Source organism: Myotis lucifugus, unplaced genomic scaffold (genome assembly GCF_000147115.1).
Source record: "Myotis lucifugus unplaced genomic scaffold, Myoluc2.0 scaffold_772, whole genome shotgun sequence".
NCBI classification, from domain to species: domain Eukaryota; kingdom Metazoa; phylum Chordata; class Mammalia; order Chiroptera; family Vespertilionidae; genus Myotis; species Myotis lucifugus.
The window spans coordinates 118,265-141,450 of NW_005871820.1; the positions used below are offsets into that span (position 1 = coordinate 118,265).

The following is a 23,186-nucleotide window of genomic DNA, read 5'->3' on the forward strand; positions in this document are numbered from 1 at the left end:
GTTAACAGCCCTGGCCGGTTTGGCTCAGCGGATGGAGCACTGGCCTGCGGACTGAAGGGTCCCAGGTTCGGTTCCGGCCAAGGGCATGTGCCTGGGTTGCGGGCACATCACCAGTGGGGGGCGAGCAGGGGGTGGCTGAATCAATGTTTCTCTCTCACCGATGTTTCTAACTCTCTGTCCCTCTCCCTTCCTCTCTGTGGAAAATCAATAAAATATATTTTTTAAAAAATGTTAACAGCCAATGCAACAAAAGCCATCAAGTGTGTCTAAATCAAAATTATACCTATTTTTTTTGTCAGATCGGCAAAAAATATCTTTTGATATGCTGCAGAATTTTAGTAATTAGTTTATGTGTGCCATGAGATGAAAATAACTGCCTTAGAGAAACAAAAATATTTAAAGTATTACCTCAGAGTCAAAGGAAAGAGAAGAAACATAATTCTAAAAATAAAAAATTTTAACTAACAAATGTACTAACTAGTAGATTGACTAAGCATATCAGTCCTTCTTCTTCCTGAGATTCCATCAAAATGGAAGTAGAGGAATAAGACTGGAAGGAGGCTGTTGGAAGAAAAGCAATTTCAAAAATTCCAAGAAGATCACAGTGATGAATGAGGATTGAAAGGTGAAGAAAGGCAAAAGCAGCAGCTCAGCTTCCAGACTCTGGAGAGGTTCCAGGGGAGGACAGGGCAGGAGCACACAGCGTGGAAGTGAGAAGGGTCCCGAAAGCCAAAGGTCTAAATACCAAACAGCTATCCCCACACATGGAGAATGGCCAGGAGCCAGGCCCTGTCCCCCAGCCAACTCTGAGGGCTCTCACTGAAGCAGAGAAATAGGGCGGTACTGCAGCTTACTAATGTAGCTATAAACACCCCAGAATAAAGTCCTATTTTGGCATTCTTTTAAAAGACCCCTGACACATCAGCTTCACTTCCCTGCTGATCACTCTGCTGCTACTGCCTCAACCATGACTGTCACGGGACAGCCACGGATCACCTGATCCAAGGAAAGAAAGATCAAAATAAGCAAATGAAAACTGGCTCTGGTCAAAAGAAAAAAAAAGTCAAGAAAACTTGGGAAAATTAGTTCTTATCTTTAAAGAAACTTGAGAAGGTATGGCATCCTAAACAAGAACAAAATGTATATAAAAGCAACCAAGAATAAAAATGATAACATAGAACTTAAAAATGGTAACTTACAACTTAAAAATGACTAGTAAAACAAAACATTCATTAGAAGAGTTAGAAGATAAGTAAATAAAACTTCCAAAAACATAACAAAACAAAGGGATGGAAATATGACTGGAAAAGAGTAAGAGTAAAGGCTCAAGTCCTGGCTGGGTAGCTCACTGGTTGGAGCATCATCCTGATAGGCCACGGTTGTAGGTTCCATCCCCAATTAGGGCACATAAAAGAATCAACCAATGAATACATAAATAAGTGGGACAACAAATCCATGTTTCTCTTTTCCCCATCCCCTTTATCTCTCTTAAAAAGAAGAGTAAAGGCTCAATCTAGAGCAGCGGTTATCAACCTGTGGGTCGCAACCCCTTTGGGGAGGGTCAAACGACCCTTTCATAGGGGTCGCCTAAGACCATCGGAAAACACATATATAATTACATATTGTTTTTGTGATTAATCACTATGCTTTAATTATGTTCAATTTGTAACAATGAAAATACATCCAGCATATCAGATATTTACATTATGATTCATAACAGTAGCAAAATTACAGTTATGAAGTAGCAACGAAAATAATTTTATGGTTGGGGGTCAGCACAACATGAGGAACTGTATTAAAGGGTCGCGGCATTAGGAAGGTTGAGAACCACTGCTCTAGAGGATCTAATATCTAATTAATACAAATTACAGACAAATCACTGAGAAATTTCAAGACCTCAGGGATAAAGAGAAGGACAAAACTAAGATCTCCAGAGGAATAAGAACCACACTAGTACTAGGCTTATTATCCACAACACTGAAAATAGTATTTTTAATTTTAAGGGAAAGTGATTTTCAATAAAAAATTCTCTTTAGCAAAACCTTCAGTGAGACATTGACCAGTTGACTCCCGTACACACCCCAGCTGGGAATTAAACTTGCCACTTGCGTATGTGCCCTAATCGGGAATCAAACTGGCAACCTTTTGGTGTACAGGATGATGTTCCAACAAACTGAGCCACCTGGCCAGGACACAATCATCTAGCTTTTAATTTAAAGGCAGAATTGGCAATTTGGTTTGAAATGACAAAAAAAAAATTTAATTTTGCCAAATATCACTGTAAAGGTGAGCTTGCTCTTTCTAAAACATTTAATATTGCATATGCTCAATTCACTCAATAGATATAACAGTTTATTTAAAAGCAGTAAGAAACTACAACTACATTTCTCTCAATTTGCTGCAGAATTTCATCATGCATTTTTTATTTTAGTCATTCTAACAGACATTCAGTTATCTCATTGTTGAATGACATTAAAGGTAATTTTTAAAAAAGTAAACATTTAAAAATTATTAATTTAGATAACAAAAATGAGTTAGTATCTTTTATACATATTCAAAATAAAAAGAAATGAAAGCTTAAATGGTACGTTTAGCTCTGCTTGACCAAAAGGACAACTTTAAACAGATAACCTCTTGAAGTCCCTTCAACAATGTGATTCTATGACCCTATAAAAATAAATTCCAATTAAAACCATAGTACCTATATGCACAGGCATGCTCCCTCAGGTTTCTCAAGTCTAAAGATCTCTGTGATGTTCTCATGCAGTTTTGCACCCAGAACTGTGCTGGTCACACACCTATAACTAGCTGATGGTCTTTCTTTCAGCTCTCATAAACCTCAGTGAAAGCATGTCATGGAGGAGCTCTTGGCTGGAAATAATACTCTCAAAAAGTTGCGGTTCATTTACACAATGGAATACTAACTCTGCCGTAAAAAGGAAGAAAAACTTACCCTTTGCGACAGCATGGAGGGACCTGAAGAGCATTATGCTAAGTGAAATAAGCCAGTCAGAGAAAGACAAGTACCATATGATTTCACTCATACGAGGAATTTAATGAACAAACAGACTACCAAGCAAAATAGAGACAGATTCATAGACAGAGGAGGCAGACAGCTCTGGTGGGGGAGGAACAGTGTTGGGGGTGGAAAGATTGAGCAAGCAAGAAAAAAAAAGAGAACTCATGGACAACAGTTTGGTGAGTGGGGGGGAGGAGGTGGAAGAGGGCATAGAGGGGATAAATGGTGGTGGACAATTCTATATATACTAGAGGCCCAGGGCACGAAAAAAGTGCAAGGGGGCGTCCCTTAGCCTGGCCTGTGCCCTCTCCAATCCAGGATCCCTCTCGCAATCCGGGACCCCTGGCTCCTAACCACTCGCCTGCCTGCTTGCCTGCCTGATTGCCTCTAACCACCTCTGCTTGCTGGCCAGATGCTCCTAACTGCCTCTGCCTTGGCCCCAGCCACCGTGGCTTTGTCTGGAAGGACGTCTGGAAGATGTCCAGTTTAATTAGCATAGTACCCTTTTATTAGTATAGATAAAAGCCTAAATGACTGTCCGACCAGTAGCTATGACGCACAACGACCACCAGGGGGCAGATGCTCAAGCAAGGAGCTGCCAAGCTGCGGTGACTTCGCAGCTGTGGTTCTCGGGTGATGTACCTGGAACCAGAGAGGAGGGAGCCCGATTCCGGGGTGCGTCACCTGAGAACCACCATCTCGCAATCCAGGATCCCTTGGGGGATGTGGAAAGCCAGTTTTGGCCTGATCCCCGCAGGCCAGGCCAAGAGACCCCACCAGTGCACAAATCCGTGCACCAGGCCTCTACTCTATAATAATAAAGGCGTAATATGCTAATTAGACCAGAAGTCTGGCCCCGATTGCTTGGCGCTATCAACGGGTGCGAGTGGTGGCTGCCAGCCCCAGATGCCCCTCAGGGCTTCTCCACCTCCCCCTGCTCCTGAGGGGTGATCAATGCTGGTAGCTGCCTCTCCCACCCACTGCCGGCGACAGCCCCGCTTGCACCCACTGCCAGCGCCATAGCTGCTGTTCGCACCCACTGCCAAGGCTGGAGCTGCTGCTTGCATCCGCTGCCGCTTGCACCTGCTGCCGGCACCTGGCACCAGTCCTGCAGCATGTGTGAGCTGTGGCTGCCGGCCCCGATTGCCCCTGAGGGCTTCTCCACCTCCCCCTGCTCCTAAGGGGCGGTTGGGGCAGCAGCCGATGCTTGCACCTGCTGATGGCGCCGGCCCAATCACTCTGTGCCATCAGCGGGCGAGAGCAGAGCCAGCGCTGTCAGCATGTGGGAGCAGTGGTGGCGGGAGCAGGGCTGCCGGCAGACAGGGGACCTGGGGCCACAGCCAGAGGGGCCAGGCGGGGGCGCAGAGGATAGGCTGAGACCTGCCCCTGTGCCCACCCATGGCAGCCTTGCAGCCCACAGTTCCTTTCAAGGTGCACGAATTCGTGCACTGGGCCCCTAGTTACTATAAGCCATTAGGAAAAACCAGCAGGCCCTGGTCAGGTTACTCATTGGTTGAGCGTCTTCCTGATATACCAAGACTGTGGGTTTGATCCCTAATCAGGGCACATACAAGAATCAACAAATGAAATAAATAAAATAAAAACAAAACCAGCAGGATGGAGCCTCTCCTCCGGATTCACTATCTAAGACTGTGTCAATACCACGGTGATTTAAGCAGAAGGAACAGCAAGTAGAAAGGCCCTGAAGGGGAAGAGGGGCAGAGGGGGCTACCAGTGTGGGTGGGGCACAGTGAACTAAAGAGAGGAGGGTGAGATGAGGTCCCAGAGGGAGGCAGACTGTAGGCCATTCTAAGAGTTTCAGCTTAGAAAGCCTTCAAGTGATGCGACCTAACCTGATTTCTTTAACAGAATCACTTTTCCCTGGTGTTGGAAATAGACGGAAGGGGTTAAGAGTGCAGAAGTGAAGGTGGGCAGAGCAATCAGGAAAGAGGTGATTGTGACTTGGACTAAGGTGATAGTCACAGAGGTGGTGAGAAGTGGTTGGATTCTGGGTATACTAGTATGTACTCTAAAGGGAAAGCCAACAATATTGGCTAATAAACTAGATATTGGGTATGAGAAAAAAGAAATTAAGGGTAACTCCTAGTTTTGGGGGTTAAGCAAATGAAAGAATAGAGTTGCCATTCACTGAGATGGGGCAGACTGCTGGAGGAGCAGCTTTCGGAGAAGACAGTGGAATCCCAGGTTTATTTCATATATATTAAGTTGCAGGTGCCCACTGGACATCTAAATGGAAATACCAAGTAGGCAGGTTAAGGAGAGCTGTGGTTGGGGATGAATGGTCATCCAGTCATACACCCATCTTCCTACCCATTCACTAACCCGCACCCCCACCCCCACCTACTCTGTTTAAAACCTTGAGACTGGATGGATCACCAAGGAGTAGATGAGACACCAATAAGGAAAGAAAAGACTGAACTCCAGGACATTCAACCATAAGGGAGGAATAAGCAAAGACACCTCAGATGCATGAGAAAAGTCAGGAACGTATGGAGTCCTGGAAGCCTACTAGAAAAAGTTATTAAAACATTTTTTTTCCAACAGTATTCTGCTTCCAGCCTGATTCTTCCAGCTGAATCCCCAGACATCATATCATGGATAAGACATCCCTACTGTACCTTGCCTGAATTTATGTCTCAGAGAAACTATGACACCACATGATTATTCCTGTTTTAGGTTTTGTTAGGCAGGAATAAATAATGGACTCAGTTCTTAAATCCATAATTGTCAGCATCACCAACAAAAGAATTCATATAAATAAATTCAACAGCAATATCCTTTAGTTTTCAGGCTGATTAGCACATCTGATGATTCTTCATGGATTACTTTTACTCTTACTCCTTTAAACATTAACCTGGTCATCTGGAAACAGAGTAAACTGTCTCAATGATCTCCATGTGGGCCATTTCTTTCCCAACTACCTTACTGTCACCAATCATTTTATTAAAAAAAAAAAATTATAGCCCTGGCCGGTTTTCTCAGTGGTTAGAGTGTTAGCCTGTGGACTGAGGGGTTGTGGGTTTGATTCTCAGTCAAGGGCACAAACCTTGGTTGCAGTTTCCTCAGTCCCTGTAGGGGAGTGTGCAGGAGGCAACCAATTGATGTGTTTCTCTCACATCGATGTTTCTCCCTCTCTCTCTCCCCCATCCTCCCTTCTACTCTCTCTAGAAATCAATGGGAAAAAATATCCTCGGATGAGTATTAAAAATAATAATAAAAATAAATAAGTAAATGAAAATTATAATAATAGCAAGATCAGATTTCAAAGCTAAAAATAAACTTGCACCAAAAGCAAAAACAAAAACCTAACTGAAGCATTGCCATCGGCCCCAGAGATGGCTTCTCTTTCATTTCCTTGCACCCAAGGAAAAGACAATACAGCACAGATTTCAGCAATTCTAATTTTAACCTTTCTGAGCACAAGTATGTCCCTTTAGAATTCCTTGGGGGATTGAGGCTATACCATTAAAAACTTTAAATAGTGACTTTTACAACTGCTTGATGGCTTCATATTTCTGCCCAGACTCTGAAAAAAAGATGTGGTTGTAAAAAACATTTAAAGAAAAATTTCTCATGGGGGCCCTGGCCGGGTGGCTTAGTTGTTTGGAGCATCAAACCATGCACCAAAAGGTTGTGGTTAGATCTCCGGCTGGGGAACATATGGGGGAGGCAGCTGGCTGATGTTTCTCTCTCTCTCAAATCAATAAGAACATATCCTCAGGTGAGGATTAAAAAAACCTTTTTCCCCCACGAGGCTTCCTTCTAGTCCCACATCCTTCCCCAAGAAGTAATCACTCTAACCAGCTTAGTGTTTTCTTTCCAGACTCCATTGGAAACATTTACATATATATAAATATATACAAATATGCTTTAGGACATTTTATTTTACACAAATTGAGCATAGTTTCCATTTCATTTCACTAAATGTCTTAGAGGACTCTCCATGTTGGGATATATAGATTTTCCTTTATTATTTTTACACTGCTGGATGGTAATAGATAATGTGAATGTGCCATAATTGAAGTAATCATTATCTTATTGATTGACACTTAGACTGCTTCCAATTTTTGCTATTACATTTAAAGCTGTGATAAACCTCTTTTTTTTTTTTTTAAATATATTTTATTGATTTTTTACAGAGAGGAAGGGAGAGAGATAGAGAGTTAGAAACATCGATGAGAGAGAAACATCGATCAGCTGCCTCCTGCACATCTCCCACTGGGGGTGTGCCCGCAACCAAGGTACATGCCCTTGACCGGAATCGAACCTGGGACCTTTCAGTCCGCAAGCCGACGCTCTATCCACTGAGCCAAACCGGTTCCGGCTGTGATAAACCTCTTGTACATGCTTTGTACATGCTTTTTTTTAAAAGACATCCCATATCTTTTATTTTTTTAAACATATTTTTATTGATTTCAGAGAGGAAGGAAGAGGGAGAGAGATAGAAACATCAATGAAAAGAGAGAATCATTGATTGGCTGCCTTCTGCACACCCCCTATTGGGGATTGAGCCCACAACCCAGGCATGTGCCCTTAACCGGAATCGAACCCAGGACCCTTCAGTCCACAGGCCGACTCTCCATTCACTCAGTCAAATCGGCCAGGGCTGTACATGCTTCTTTGGGCTCATGAATAAGCATTTGTCTATAGACACTTAGAAATGAAAATGCCAGTCTAAGATGTAAACTACAAAGCACAGAGAGTTACAAGATTTGATCAAGGCCGCTAAGCCTGGGGTGAGAGAAGAGGGCACAGGGCTGGGATAATAAAAAATGATAGCAAAGACAAAAGTTAGAAAACCCCTGCCGCCTCCTCTTTTCTAGTTTACTTTTTTTACGAACCTCCCAGCTCACTTTCATGTCCAATATTTGAGGGTAGTGTTGAGAAAAGTGTCAGACAAGCAGGAAGGCTGATAGTAAAAAACACAGAAGGAAATACACCGAAACGTTACTAGTAGGGAGTATGAAATTTTTAAGTTTGTTCTTTTTACTTTTCTAGTTTTCAAAATGTCCACACTGAATAAGAATATACGGAAAAACATACTTAAAATTTACGTTACGTCATCAACAAAAGAACTCACATTTTTTAAAAAAGCACTTACGCATCAGCCTGGAAAGTCATGAAAGCTTCCATAAAATGTAGCGACTGAGCTGAAAACTCATAGAGGCGTGCCCAAGAAACCAGGGGACGGGCAGGCTGTCTAGCTGGAGGCAACCACAGACATTATGTCCATGTGGGGCAGGTCCTGAAGTGGGAAGCAGTTGCAATGACTGGTGTACAGTGTGCAAGAGAATACTGACATTTCTAAGGCTCTTAATACATGCTGCCCCTTTCTTCATCATTGACAGAATTAGGTTTTTAAATTTAGCAAATTTGGTAAGGGCAATTCAGCAGCTTATTTTAACTGGCATTTATCTGATGACTAGTGAGATGGAATATATATGTTTTTAAATTTCCTCTCCGCTCAGAAGTGGGAAAGCCCAGGGAGGAACAAGCATCACTATCTTTCCTCTCCTGCCACGAGTTTGCAAGTCACAGAGCAGTAGTGCTCCTCTCACCAACGTGCCAGGCCTAGAACCTCCTCATCTGTGGCCTCGTCTGCCAGGCCATCAGGACCTGCTCTTTTCCTCTTACCATCTGCCATGTTCAGGACACTGGCCCCAACCCTAACTGAGCCTACAGCAGAAACTTGGCAAATAAATGACCAATTAAGCCTGAGTAACTAAGCAAGTAGGATCTGGGGGACAGAAGAAACTCCAAGATCATTCCAAATAGGTTTTCCACAAGTGCGACCACCCCAGGAGCACTAAGGAATTGCGTGCGGGTGTGTTTGGTCCTGGGATGAGGGAAGGAAGCACTGGCAAGTAGGAAGGAACCAGGAGTGCTAGATATTCTGCATAAGGAGGACGGCCTCACCCAAGACTTCTTTTCAAAATCCTGCCACACATTTATGTGTAAAATCTGGTTTAACTATCTGAGCCTAGAACTCAAATTTTTTCTAGTCTATGAACATTAATACAGGAGACTGCTTCTATAAGGATAAAATAAGTGCCTATAAAAATTATATATAAATATATAAATTAATCAATTAGCTAATTCATTAATTAATTTACTATAGAAAGGAGGTATCAGGTTTGACAAGGTTGAGAACCACTCTGATCTAAGCAATCATTCGCAATTGTAGGAGAGGTAGAGAATGGCTAGCTGTGCATAACAGGGTTTTTGCCATGTAATGCTCACATCCTCATCAACCCATGCAATAAAGGGTACCTACAGGTCAAAGGTCTACACAGAAGCAATACAAAACCCCTCTACCCAGTTCTTAGGTTGTATTTCCTAATCTGTTTTACTATTTTTATGCCTGAATCAAACTGTAATCCAGATACACACACACACACACACACGGGCGCGCGCGGCGTGCTACTCTCTTGTTGATGCCAATTACTTGCTTTTTAATATTGACTTTCCATTTACCACCAATTCACACCAACCTAGATCCAATTCCTAAATAATCCAAATTAGCACCAAGGGCTAATCATTCTATTCTACCCCTACCAGTACTCCTCCCTAAAATCAACAGGTTCACATTAAATAGCTTGGAATACACTCACAGGCTCTATAATGCTTCTCCTGATAATATCCATAATGCAAATATATTCATATTATTTATAACAAAAGCAAGTAATGTTACTGAAATCAATGTTACTGAAAAAAGATATAAACATAGAAAAGTTAAGATAAAACCTTTTTTTAAAAGGTAACTTTTAAATATATATATATTTTTATTGATTTCAGAGAGGAAGGGAGAGGGAGAGAGAGATAGAAACACCAATGATGAGAGAATCATTGATTAGCTGCCTCCTGCATGCCCCCCACTGGGGATCGAGCCAGCAACCCGGGCATGTGTCCTTGACCGGAACCAAACCCTGGACCCTTCAGTCCGCAGGCCGACGTTCTATATACACTGAGCCAAACCGGCTACGGCTTAAGCTAAAACCTAAAATGTCAAATTTGAAATAGAAATAGTAACATGAAATTATGATTTTTCTTTTAAAATGCTTTCTATTGCTGTCCACTCAAAGGATCTAGGAGTAATCACATCCCAGTAACAGTGAATATACCTACTACCCTAACCTTGGTTTCTAAATAACATTCTCAGTGGTTGAGCATGTTGTGGCTCAGTGGTTGAGCATCGACCTATGAACTAGGAGGTCATGGTTCAATTCCTGGTCAGGGTACATGCCCACACTGTGGACTCGATCCCCAGTGTGGGGTGTGCAGGAGGCAGCCGATCAATGAGTCCCTCTCATCATTGATATTTCTATCTCTTTCTCCCTTCCTCTCTGAAATCAAAATATATATTTTTAAAAATGTATTTGAACTTTTTCATGATCATTAAAAATGAGCAAAATCAGCCATGGAATTATGGTAATAAACAATCATCTTTGTGTTTCATTCTGCCAGGAACATGTTGCTTTTGTAAACATAAAAATGGCAAGCTATAGTAATAACCAGCTAATCAAGTAATCAAACTGGCTACACTAGCAACAGCACTAAGTGCTAGAAAAAGAACGTAAAAGCCCTCAGAAGAAGAGCCCTGTTCAGATTATATTGTTTCTATTTTTAAGGTGAAAAATTTTACAAACAACTCTAATGGAAATTCCTAGTCAAAAGCACCTATATATTTAAACTAAAATGGTAATGAACACAAATATGTAATAACCTTTTGAATACAACTTTCCATAAAGCCAAGAGTACCCACTTAAAAATTCTCACTTTATGGTCGACTCTAGAAGTAACCATGGAAGTGACCCAGGAGTAGCAGAGGCGCCTCTCCTGAAAGAAGAGGCCTCCTTGCTCTGGGGCCAGAGTTGAATTACACTCTCGGCCATGAGAGCACAGAGCAAAAGCTGAGCACAGGACCTCACAGCACCTCGCCAGTCCCTTCACAGAGGGTAGTGTCTTTGCCAAGGTCTCCTTTCATCCTGAATTGTAACTGAGCGGAAAGGCCCTTTCTAATTCTCAGCTGCCAGAAACAAGAGATTCAATATGACTTATTTAAGGGCCTTTGCCAGAGATCTGGGGGATTCATCCTGTCCTCTAACATAAAACAGCCTCACACCAGCGTCCACACTCAGACCTGGTATGATTTCACTGTTCATTTTATAGTGTCAAAATTATTTTTCTTAAGGAAAAGCTCTTAATTTCTTTTGTTATATTTTTGTGCATATGCTTTTCCTAGGAGGGCAGAATAAAGATGCTTCTACACACAAATATATATATGTTTATGTTAGGTGAACAAAGGCTTTACTGAAGTTTTAAATCATATCTCCCATTAAATTATTAAAATAATAAATCATCAGAATAAGATCCTATATAATAAAAGCCTAATATAAAAATTGACCGAAGAGCGGAATGACTGGCACAACAACTGGTTGCTATGATGCACACTGACTACCAGGGGTCAGACGCTCAACGCAGGAGTTGCCCCCAGCCCGCAGGCCCCAGGCTGGCCAAGGCAGGTGTCAGCGGGGGGCCTCCCAATCGCCCCATCGATTCCCCCACAGATTAGCCCTGATCGCCAGCCAGGTCTAGGGACCCTACCCGTGCACAAATTTCACGCACCAGGCCTCTAGTCATTATATATAATATATTAAAAGATATAATTGTCTTTTAATGTGGTCACTAAAGGAGTTAAAAATACATCTTCTTACCAAGTAAAAATAAAGACATGGTAGTACTTACAAAAACACAATTTATCTTAGGGAAAGTAGTGTTCACCATATTGTTGTACTTCATAGTTTCCTCCTCAAGATCTTGAATATGTTTGACACATGATACATATTTATGGCTACTTTCTGCCAAACTTTTTATTTTCAACAATTTCAAACATATAGGAAATTTTTTCCTATTTTTGTACTTATTTTTTAATATAAATCTATAGGTACAAATAGCCATACATATACATTATTAATATTCATATTTATGTGATTTAAAATTCGTTACAAATTAAATAATGGAAATTCAGAGAATGTTTTCTAAATAAAGCCTGCTTTTCAACAAACCAATGGGGTTGATTTGTGATCTCTTTTTTGATTTGTAGTAATTTACATCTGGATATATTTTCTCATATTAACAATCCATTAAACAGTAAAATATTCCCAAGGTTAAAAATGTTTATTTGCTTGAACTTATTTAGGAGACTAAAAGCAAACTCTGGCCCTAACCGGTTTGGCTCAGTGGATAGAGCGTCGGCCTGCGGACTCAAGGGTCCCAGGTTCGATTCTGGTCAAGGGCATGTACCTTGGTTGCGGGCACATCCCCAGTAGAGGGTGTGCAGGAGGCAGCTGATCGATGTTTCTCTCTCATCAATGTTTCTAACTCTCTATTCCTCTCCCTTTCTCTCTGTAAAAAATCAGTAAAATATATTTTTAAAAAAATAAATAAATAAAAGCAAACTCTGTTCTTCTAAGAAGCTGGAGCTTAGTTTACAGATAAAAATAAAGTAAAAATCTGGAGCACAGCTCATCCACCAAATTAAGAACCCATCTTTGCCCTAACCGGTTTGGCTCAGTGGATAGAGCAGTGGTTCCCAAACTTATTTGGCCTACCGCCCCCTTTCCAGAAAAAATATTACTCAGCGCCCCCTGGAAATTAATTTTTTAAAAATTTTAATAGCAATTAAACAGAAAGATATATGTATTAATGTTTCTACCTTTTTCGTAAAATATAGTAAAGAAAGGTGTAAATTAGAAACATTGAAGTTTGAAATTATGAAACTATTTATTGAACTCAGAATAGAAAGGTAATACAAAAAAAGTTAAAACAAATGCACCTGTGGCCAAAACCGCCCCCCTGGATCGCTGCAGTGCCCACCAGGGGGCGGTAGCGCCCACTTTGGGAATCACTGGGATAGAGTGTCGGCCTGCAGACTGAAGGGTCCCAGATTCGATTCTGGTCAAGGGCATGTACCTTGGTTGCGGGCACATCCCCAGTAGGGGGTGTGCAGGAGGCAGCTGATCGATGTTTCTAACTCTCTATCCCTCTCCCTTCCTCTCTGTAAAAAATCAATAAAATATATTGAAAAACAAAACAAAACACATCTTTTGGTTGTTTTCATTATGGGTCTTTTAGTACTACTGTTGCTGTTTCTTTTTATCTATATGCAAACTTTGTTATGTTAATTAACAATCTTTGTAAAATTAGTCACCTACATTGAAAGATCAGGAGATCCTGCATGAGAACCCAGCTTTCAAGTTTCTCTTGAAACATCTAAGCCGAACTGGGCCTTAACTGCCACATGACAACGACTGGCTGAGCCTGAGCAGGTTCCACCTCCATCTGACCAGGGCAGGCTCTCCTCACTTTGTCAGAGATACACCACTGTCAACGGCCCGCCTTTCCCTACAAGCTTATGAGCTGGAGGCCCCTGGTCTACAACACTACTTCCCCCTATTTTATCATGTTGAAATGGTTGAAAATACTCTTAATATATTATGACATATATTTTGTGATTAAAGTTCTGGATTTAAAAAAAAATCATGTTATTTTCCTAATAAATTCTGTGAAACCTTAGCCCCACCTTTCATTCACAACTGTTCAGACTGTAAAGTTGAAAATATAACACAGTCATACAGAGCCTTCACTTTTTTCTCCATTTCAAATAGAGTCAAACACTTATGAGCTAAAAAAGGTTAACAAAATTGTATCTTAAACTATTCCCAAGTAGTCACAGGCTTTTTAAATATTCTACTTCTGTATAACAAGAGACAGGAAAAACTGCTTCCCTAATTAGAGACATTTTGAGATACCCTTTGGAGATTTCTGGTTGCTATGATACATATAAAAGAGTATAACCATTTATTTTCAGGAAGAGAGAACACACAGTACAGGAACTGGGATAAGAAGCACAGATTTTAAAAATAAAGTTCACTATGGAGTTTTCCATGTTCTTAGATGAAAATACAAAGGAGATCAAGAAGGGTTACAAGCCCTGGCTGGTTTCTCAGTGGTTAGAGCATCAGCCCTTGGACTGAAGGATCACAAGTTTGATTCTGGTCCAGGGCATGTACCTCAGTTGCAGGCTCGATCCCCGGGCCCCAGTCAGGGTGCATGCAGGAGGTAACCAATCACTGTGTCTTTCACATCAATGTTTCTCTCTCTCTCTTTCTCTTTCTCCCTCCCTCCCTCCCCCCTCCCTCTCCCTTCCACTCTCTCTAAAAATCAATGGAAAAAATATCCTTAGTGAGGATTAACAAACAAAAAATAAAGAGTTACAATAAATTCTTGATAGGCTGACATAGGATTAGTAAAGTTAGAGAAAATTATGAAGCATCTCTGAACTCCTGAGGCATCAAGACATTCAAAAAACTTTCTTAAATGAAGGTGAATTAAATAAAAAATGCTGTAATATTTTTACTTTATGTACAACTTGAGGGAGGGCACCAAAGTACAGGGAAACGTAAGGACACATCACTAAACTGAAGAAATTTCTAAGATGGTGAGTTTATATGGCAGAGGAACAAGTGGTAAGAGCCAGAGCAGCGGCAGAGAAGTGTGGTATTAGGACACAAGTGAGGAAGTCAGAGAACAAGCTACCTTTTATTTGTTTAAGCGAGGCCTATGTCACAGGTTAATTATCAGGCTACCTACAAATACCTCATAGTTTATATTCTAGAAATGATCCTGTGGATATGGCCTTGCCCAGACATGAAGCAGCAGATAAAAGGAAATGTCATCCTTGAAGAGAATGCAGTTGGAGGTACGCACATAATTTTCTCCTTCTGTTTCAGTTTTCAGATGTTCTATATTTTTGTAATAATGCTCTTGGTTTGGCTGAGGTGAGACTGGGTAAAAGCAATGGAAATGTAACATGAACAGAAGACAGCAGACCCAGCTTCTCTCTTTTTACCCTGTCAGCCAACAGTTTTACCTTTCCCACTGAATCAGCAAGAAAGAATAGCTCTGAAAACCACACAAAGAGGTGCTTTTCTTTTTTATGACAGAGAGAGTGCCACATGGCTGGCTCCTGCAAGCCTTTGCTGCCCTGGGCTACAGATGCACGCTGCCAAGGCCCCGGCCTGGCCCTGGGAGAAAGCCTCCCCCTCTAACCCTTTGAGGGTCACTATAGTAGGATTTTGACTATAAGCAACTGAATACGTGGAGGCCAGTTTATAAAAGGGAATATTTTAGGTCTTTGATGTGATTGCTAATGTTTCAAGTTCTACAGATTTACCTGTTTCGGAAGTTCAGCCACTATGCTGAAACTTCAGCTGGGTGAACAAAGCTTAGAAAAGCTTGAGTTTAATGGTACTGAGGCCTGACAATGCGAAGATAAACTGTTCACACAGATAATTTTTCTGGTAACAAAGTAAATATATGTTCAATGCAGAAGAAGTTGATAATCTATGAACTAACTGAAAGGTAACCACTGTGAACATGTGGGTGAACATTCTGTCGAGGAGCACAGCGGAGGAGTGTGGGTACGAGACCAGATACTCCAGATGCAGATCTTACGTGAAGCACTCGAGCACACACAGCTGGGCACAATTTGTGTGGACAACTATTTAATTGCACGGAACCTCAGTTTTTTCTCATCTGTAAAATGTAAGTAAAAACAGTTCCTATCTCATAGGGTCTGGTAAGCATTAAGTGAGGCAATATTTGCAAAATGCTGAGAACAGAGCTTAGCATATAGTAAGTGTATAAGAAGGGTTTCTATTCTTTCTACACTAAAGGTTACATACACATTTCTTATCCATTATATGGTTTCATGTCATAAATGCTGTTTTGTAGCCTGCTTTGGTCACTTAGGAATGGGTCACAAACATTTCCTGTGATAGCAAATATCTTTTCACTACATATACAGGACCCCTGGGAAAGCTGCTGTAGATAGTACCTAAGCACAGATTGCTATGCTTACATAGCACATGAACTTGCCACTCTCAGCACAGCTAGAGGAATCCTATACAATAAAAGGCTAATATGCAAACTGTCCCTTCGACCGGTAGTTTGACCAGGGGGCGGGGCTGGCCAGCAATGTCCGAGGCCCCTCCCCCGGGCTGGCCCAGACCCCATCTGTGCACAAATTCGTGCACCAGGTCTCTAGTAAGAAATAAGCAACTGGGCAAAGGTACGGCAGACATCTTCAAAATGGGCAGAAGCTGATGAGGTGGCCTGGCAGCTTTGCCCAACAGTCGTAACTAGGCAACACCAATCAGATCCTCTCTCAGGAAGACTGAAAGTGAGATACACAGAATCAACTGACAGACGAGTGGTGCACAGGGAGGAAAAATGCAAAACGAAAAGTGGCAAGCAGGAGCCAGGAGACTGAGACGCGGTTAAGAAGTCAGCTCCTTCACAGTGGAAGGGAGGGATTGGGTCACGGGTGCAGTTATCAGGCTGCTTGAGCTACAGACATCCCCACTGTCATCCGCCCACCGTGAGCGAGCCCCGCCTGTACACGGTGGCCCATGCTTTCATTTCTGCACAGCCTGGCTGGGCAGGTGCTGCGACACTGTTATTTTCTTCCTCATTTAACTGAAAGACTGGTAGATCCACTTACTCCTAACAACCTGAAAGTGCATTTATGTGGCTGCTCCAATTGTCACTTCAATAATAGCAAAACTGTAAAATACAAAAATTGTATTTTCTTTTCTTTTTTTAATCCTCACCCAAGGAGTGAGGATATTTTTTCCATTCATTTTTAGAGAGAGTGGAAGGGGGGAGGAGTGGAGAGAGAGAGGAGAGAAAGAGAGAGAGAAACATCAATGTGAAAGGGACATATCAATTGCTTGCCTCCCACACACACCCCGACCTGAGGTAGAGATCAGACCTGCAACTCAGATATGTACCCTTGACCAAGAATCAAACCCGAAACTTTCTGGTGAGTAGGTCAATGCTCTAACCACTGAGTCACCAGTCAGGGCAAAAAATTATATTTTCTTAAGCATTTGCTTTGTGTTAAGTCCTGGGGATTCAACAGTGAGCAAGAGAGAATGGTACCTGACCACACAGAGCATCAAGTCTAGCACAGAAGACAGCAAGCAGTACCAATAAAGGATGACAGACACCATCATGCTGGAAGTACAGACTGCAATGGACACGCAAGAAGAACAAATCTGGAGAGATCACAAAGACTTGATGAGGGAAGTAACTTTCAGAGTAAGGCAAAAGAAGTGTAGAATTTAGACCTGTTCTAAGTGCTATTTTATATGTTCTTAGAATCGGTATTACATCCCCCTGTGGAACAAGGAAATGGATCTAAAACACTGTGTGGTGAGGGGAAGTAAATGGGGGTGATGAAACTTATACCACCAATTAGGAATCTAACTGAGATAACAGAAGCAGAGCAGAGGATGGTGTTGCCACAAGAAACTGTGGAGTAACATTAGTTCCTTCCTCCTGGTTTTGAATTGCAATCTCTCAGTTTCTACAACCTAACTGTAAGCTCTTGAAGTAGGGGAGTAAGGGTCTAAGGCTTTACTTCTTCTGACTACTTATTCTAGAGTATCTAGTTAAATATACAGGGCATGGCTCAGAAACTTGAAGCATGTACGTTGAATACCATCTGACTAAAATAAAATAAAAAAGATACTGTTATCTCTCAAGCTGTACCATTAACAGCTTCTGGCTAACAGAAGTGTTGCTTTAGCCACTGCTCAACAGCCAGGACCCAGGGAGCACAGGAGAACAAGGGCTGCCACCTCCTCATCCAAAGGTTAATGAGAATGAGCCGTGTATACCAAGGCTGCCTGTTCTTCTCAGTTCTTAGGGCTGATGAACTATTTGATTCCTGATCTTCTGCCACAGGTAAGAGATGCCACACTGGAAGAGACCCCCGGGAAATCACAGGGCTGTCTAGTATAATTAGATACAGTGACTCTGTGAGAACCCTTCCTGCGTAGAGGGGTGCCTGATAAACACTACCATGTCACAACCTGATCTCCTCTTTAATCAAGGAGGCACATGGTAACTGTCAAATGCCTTCTTTCTATGATCATCAGTATGTTTATCAGACACACAGGTTCGCGATTACAGGGTACACCGTGCTCTTTTTTCTCAGTGCATACCTCCTCGCAGACTTCCCGGACTGCTGCCACGCTCGGCTCCTCCTCAGGCTCCATGCCTCCTCCAGGGACAATCCACCGGTCTGGATGGCGACTACTGCTCACCAGTAGCACCTGAAAATCACACAGGTCACATGGGTGGTTAAAAACTCAAAAGATACATTCATACAAATTCAGAGTTTAAACGCCATAAAAGTAAAAATACCTAAGACCCCTTTGTTTATACCTCTCCAAATCACTTCTTGCAAGGCAGCTTTCATTTCTCTTTGAAAAAGTAGGCCATCCGCCTAGCAAAAGCAGGAGGGCATCTAAACCAATGGCCATTACCCCTGCTTTCCCTTCGGATTCTGTCCATTGTTCCATCCATCTCTCCTTCATTCCTTTCTCTAAAACCCACTGGACACAGCTGACAAAAAATAGAGATTGTCTATGATGAGCTTGTGAGTGCTGTGAAGGGTTGGCCAGAAGGAAAGACGCCTTAGCCAAGGTTGCTACCACAGTCCCAACACCTTCCCTTCTGTGTCCTAGCTCCTGCTCCATCAGATGGCCACAGGCCCATACAACGTGCCACCCTAGGCCCTACGTGTGCACTGAAAACCTAATTCTCTCATCTGCATGAAAAGTAGAATATTTCTTTTCATCATGCTTTCAGCTGAGATAAAACTGAAATTTTTTACTAAGAAATTTTAGTAAGAAGTGAAAAGCAAAGCACACAAAGACACAGAAATATTGATATAGAATTCAGTTTACTAATTCAAACTTAACCAGCATTTTATTTATTATTTATTTAAAATTCTTTATTGTTTAAAGTATTACATATAGTATTACATATGTCTCCTTTTCCCCCCATTGAGCTCTCCCTGGCCACCCCCACCCCTAACAAGCATTTTAGTCAAGGCTAAAATAAAATCTGGAATTTCCCTAGTCCCTCTTCCTTACCCCTCTCTGGGACACACGCTCAACAAAGTTAGCTACACTCATTTGGGAGTAGAGTTGGGTTGGCATTATTTCTAAAACTAAAGGAATCCTCAACTGCTCCTTAAACCATCACTTTCTGATGATGTCTTTTGAGCCTCCATCCTTATCGCAAACCATATACAGGGCATGGCTCAGAAACTTGAAGCATGTACGTTGAATATCATCTGACTAAAATATCGCAAACCATATTCCTTACCTACCCCTTCACTCTAGTCCACCCTCAGCACTTAACTTCTACTCTGCAGTCATCTTTGTTGCCTAAAAGAAATACTACTTCCTCTGTAGCCTTTACAGATTCCACCACTGACTTCCAGTTACCTACCTTCCAGTCATCTCCTCTCTCCCCCTTGGGGTCTCTGCATCTATGAGGCCTTGGAAATTTTACCCTTTCATCATCCTTAATCCCCTTACTACCTGTCATCATAGATATTCTGATGCTCCTCTACAAAATCTGTGATCTGCACGCCTAAGGGGACCAAAGAGTTACAAGAAGTAAATTCATGAATCCATATATAGCCACCAATATATAGCCTATGGACTGAGAAAATGTGCTATACTTACAAGTACTATTTTTTTTAAATATATGTAACTTCTGCTCTGATTAATACAATGCAAAAGAAAATAAAATCCACAGTGGCTTTTGGTTGGTATGTATATATGTTTAAACCAGGAGATATTAAAAGTACAATGTGGAGGTTTCATGAATTTTTTTTTTTATTATTATCACTTTTTTTTTAGGGTTGGCAGACCCAGCAGAGACTTTATTTTGGAAAAAAACACTTGATTTGGCTTTTAGTTAGGGGCATGGGTAAGAGGCGGTCCCCCAGGCAGTAGACTACCCTCCCCCAAGGCGCTGTCCCTTGCACAGCTTTTTCCACAGGCTTGGAGGACAGGAGGGCCACAGTAGTCAGTCACTTGGACAGGACATCCAATGACTTAAGACACCAGCTTCCCATCAGGGTCTCAATCTTCTTCACAACCACCATTCTGAAGGAGCTGGTGCTGGTGCGGCTGAAGGAGCCAGGACCCCTGCCAGAGCCCAAGTTGGGCTGAAAGCCCAGGCCATAGCTGAGGTTCCGATAAGCCAGGCTCAGCTCATCTGATAGCGAGTGGTGGTGTTGGTATGGACACTCATGTTCTGAATCCGACTCTCCAGTTGGTTCTTCTCACCATCCAGCAGCTTGGTATAGGTGGCAGTCTCCATGCCCAGGGCCAGCCTGACGTCCATGTGCTCCTCCTGGTACTCACACAGCTGCCAGTTCTCAGAGTGGCTTCCAGCTCAGCCACCTTTGTCATGCCTGTGCTTCCCAGCTCCTCACACTTGATCCGGTACATGGTCTCAGCCTCGGCATGGCTGCAATTAGCCATCTCCTCCTACTGAGCTTTGACCTCTGCAATGATCCATATAGGTCCAGGGAGTGGTTGTTGTCCATGGACAGTACCACAGACATGTCGGAGATCGGGGCCTCCAACTAACCAGTCTCCTCTTCATACAGCTGCCTGAAGTTGATCTCATCGGTCAGTCCTTCCAGGCAGGACTCCAGCTCTACCTTGTTTGTGTAAGCTATATCCACATTCTTCTCGATGAAGACAAATACATTCTCCATCTCTGTGTGCTTGCTAATCTCATCCTCCTACTTATTCTTCAAGTCCTCCACCAGCCCCTGCATGTCACCAAACTCCACCTCTAGACTCAGTTTCTCCTGGGCCAACGCCACTGAAGGTTGTTGATACAGTTCTCAAACATGTTGTTCATGTTACTGCGAGTCGTCTTCTGCCGCTGCAGGAGGTTCCACTTGGTCTCAGAATCTTATTCTGCTGCTCCAGGCTCCGCACCTTATCACTGAAGGAAGCAAACCTGTTGAGGCTCTTGATCTGCTCCTTCTCCTGGGTGCACACGGGCCTGGATGTTGGAGTCCACCTCCAGCTTCAGAGGGCTCAGCAGACTGGTTCACTTGGAGAGCTATGATGCTCTCCATACTCCCAGCTCCGCCATAATCCCCAGCGAGATTCATGCTGGAACCCAGGCCAATCCGGTAGCTGCCGCCCACCTTGGAAAAGGTCAAGGAGCTTATGTGGGTGCCAGGCCCACTTGAATTGAGTGGCTGCTGAAGGCCCGAGGCCAGAGGTGGACACCTTGTAGGTCTTCTGGGTCACCCTTGTGGACATGGTAGAGGCTAGAATGGAGGCGAGAAGGCTGGACCAGACAGAGATTCGAGAAGTAGCCAAAAAGTTGCCTGAAATTTTGTTTTTAAATAAGAGCCCTCGCCTCCCCGGGACACCAGGACTTCTTGTCCCTCAGTGCCAGCGAGCAGCCGAGCGTCAGAGCTTCCCTCGCTCTCCGACCACTGCAAGGCCGTGGCCGCCTCTCCCTGTGGGATCTGGGGCCTCAGAGACCCGCCCCAAGCAAGCCCAGAGGATTCGAGGCAGATTCAAGCAACAGCGGCCTCCTGATCACCACACGCTCTGCCTGGGGAACAGTTGCTGTGTGTGAAGCCTCCCTCCACCAGCCAGAAGAGCCACCACAGCTGTGAACAGCACCCACCAGAGGCCCTGCTATCAACAGAGGAGCCGCTGCTACCACAACCGCCCAAGGAGCAACCACAGCCCGAGGAGCCACTGCCACCCAGGGAGCAGCCACTCCCACCCAGGGTCCAGCCACTGAACGACTCAACAACTAGTCATGTCAGTGAGATCAAACATGGGTAGACAAAGAAACCCCCAAAGGAAAGAAAAGGAGGACTCGCCAGAAAAGCAGCTAAGTGAGACAGAGATATGCAACATGACGGAAAAAGAATTCAGAATAAGGTTCCTAGAGTACATGCACCAGATGTTCAAGAAGCAAGAAGAAACAGATGAAAAACTCAACTACTTATGCAAGAAGCTAGAAGAAACAGATGAAAAAATCAACAACTTAAGTAAGTCCCAAGAAGAAATGAAGAGCGACATAGCTGCAATAAAAAACACCATTGAAAGTATCAACAGTAGACTGGGAGAAGCAGAGGACCGGATTAGTGAATTAGAAGACAAGGAAGCAAAACACACTCAAACTGTACTGCAATTGGAGAAAAAAATTAAAAGACAGGAGGAGAGCCTAAGGGAGCTTTGGGACAACATGAAACGAAACAACATACGAATAATAGGGGTGCCAGAACAACAGAAAGATGAACATGGATTAGAAAACCTATTCGAAGAAATAATATCAGAAAACTTCCCTGAAGTGGGGAAGAAAAAAGTCACACAAGCCCAGAGAGTCCCAAACAAGGTGAACCCGAAAAGACCCACACCAAGACACATCATAATTACCATGGCAAATGTTCAGGATAAGGAGAGAATCTTACAGGCTGCAAGAGAGAGACGGAAAGTAACATACAAGGGATCTCCCATTAGATTATCAAATGATTTCTCAACAGAAACACATCAGGCCAGAAAAGAATGGACGGAAATCTACAAAGTGATGCAAAGCAAAGGACTGAATCCAAGAATACTCTATCCAGCAAGGCTATCATTCAAAATTGAAGGGGAAATAAGAAGCTTCACAGACAAAAAAGGGCTAAGGGAGTTTATCACCACCAAGCCAGCCATGCAAGAAATGCTAAAGGGACTGGTGTAAAAAGAAGAAATATCAAGCTCAGAAAGAAAACAGCCACACACACACAAAAAAAGAAATGGCTACAAACAAGTACCTTTCAATAATAACTTTAAATGTAAATGGACTAAATGCTCCAACCAAAAGACATCGAGTGGCTGAATGGATAAAAAAACATGACCCATACATCTGCTGTCTACAAGAGACCCACCTCATTAGAAGGGACTCACACAGACTGAAAGTGAAGGGATGGAAAAATATCTTTCACGCAAATGGAAAGGAAAAGAAAGCTGGGGTAGCAATACTTATATCTGACAAAATACATCTCAAAGTGAAGGCCATAACCAGAGATAAGGAAGGCCACTTCATAATACTAAAGGGATCAATACAACAAGAAGATATAACCCTGGTAAACATATATGCACCCAATGCAGGAGCACCCACATACATAAGAAAACTTCTGGAAGATATCAGGGGAGAGGATCGACAACAATACAGTCATAGTAGGGGA

General features: G+C 42.7%; 1 protein-coding gene across 1 annotated transcript in view; it reads right to left on the reverse strand.

The window, feature by feature from the left end:
• The window catches only part of LOC102421247 (diphosphoinositol polyphosphate phosphohydrolase 1), a 66,553-nt gene that overhangs the window by 31,470 nt on the left and 11,897 nt on the right, over nt 1–23,186 (reverse strand). The window contains exon 2 of the mRNA XM_023746965.1: nt 18,112–18,222. Within this exon, the coding sequence (XP_023602733.1) occupies nt 18,112–18,165 (54 nt within the window). The 5' untranslated portion in view covers nt 18,166–18,222. The remainder of the gene's footprint in view (nt 1–18,111; nt 18,223–23,186) is intronic.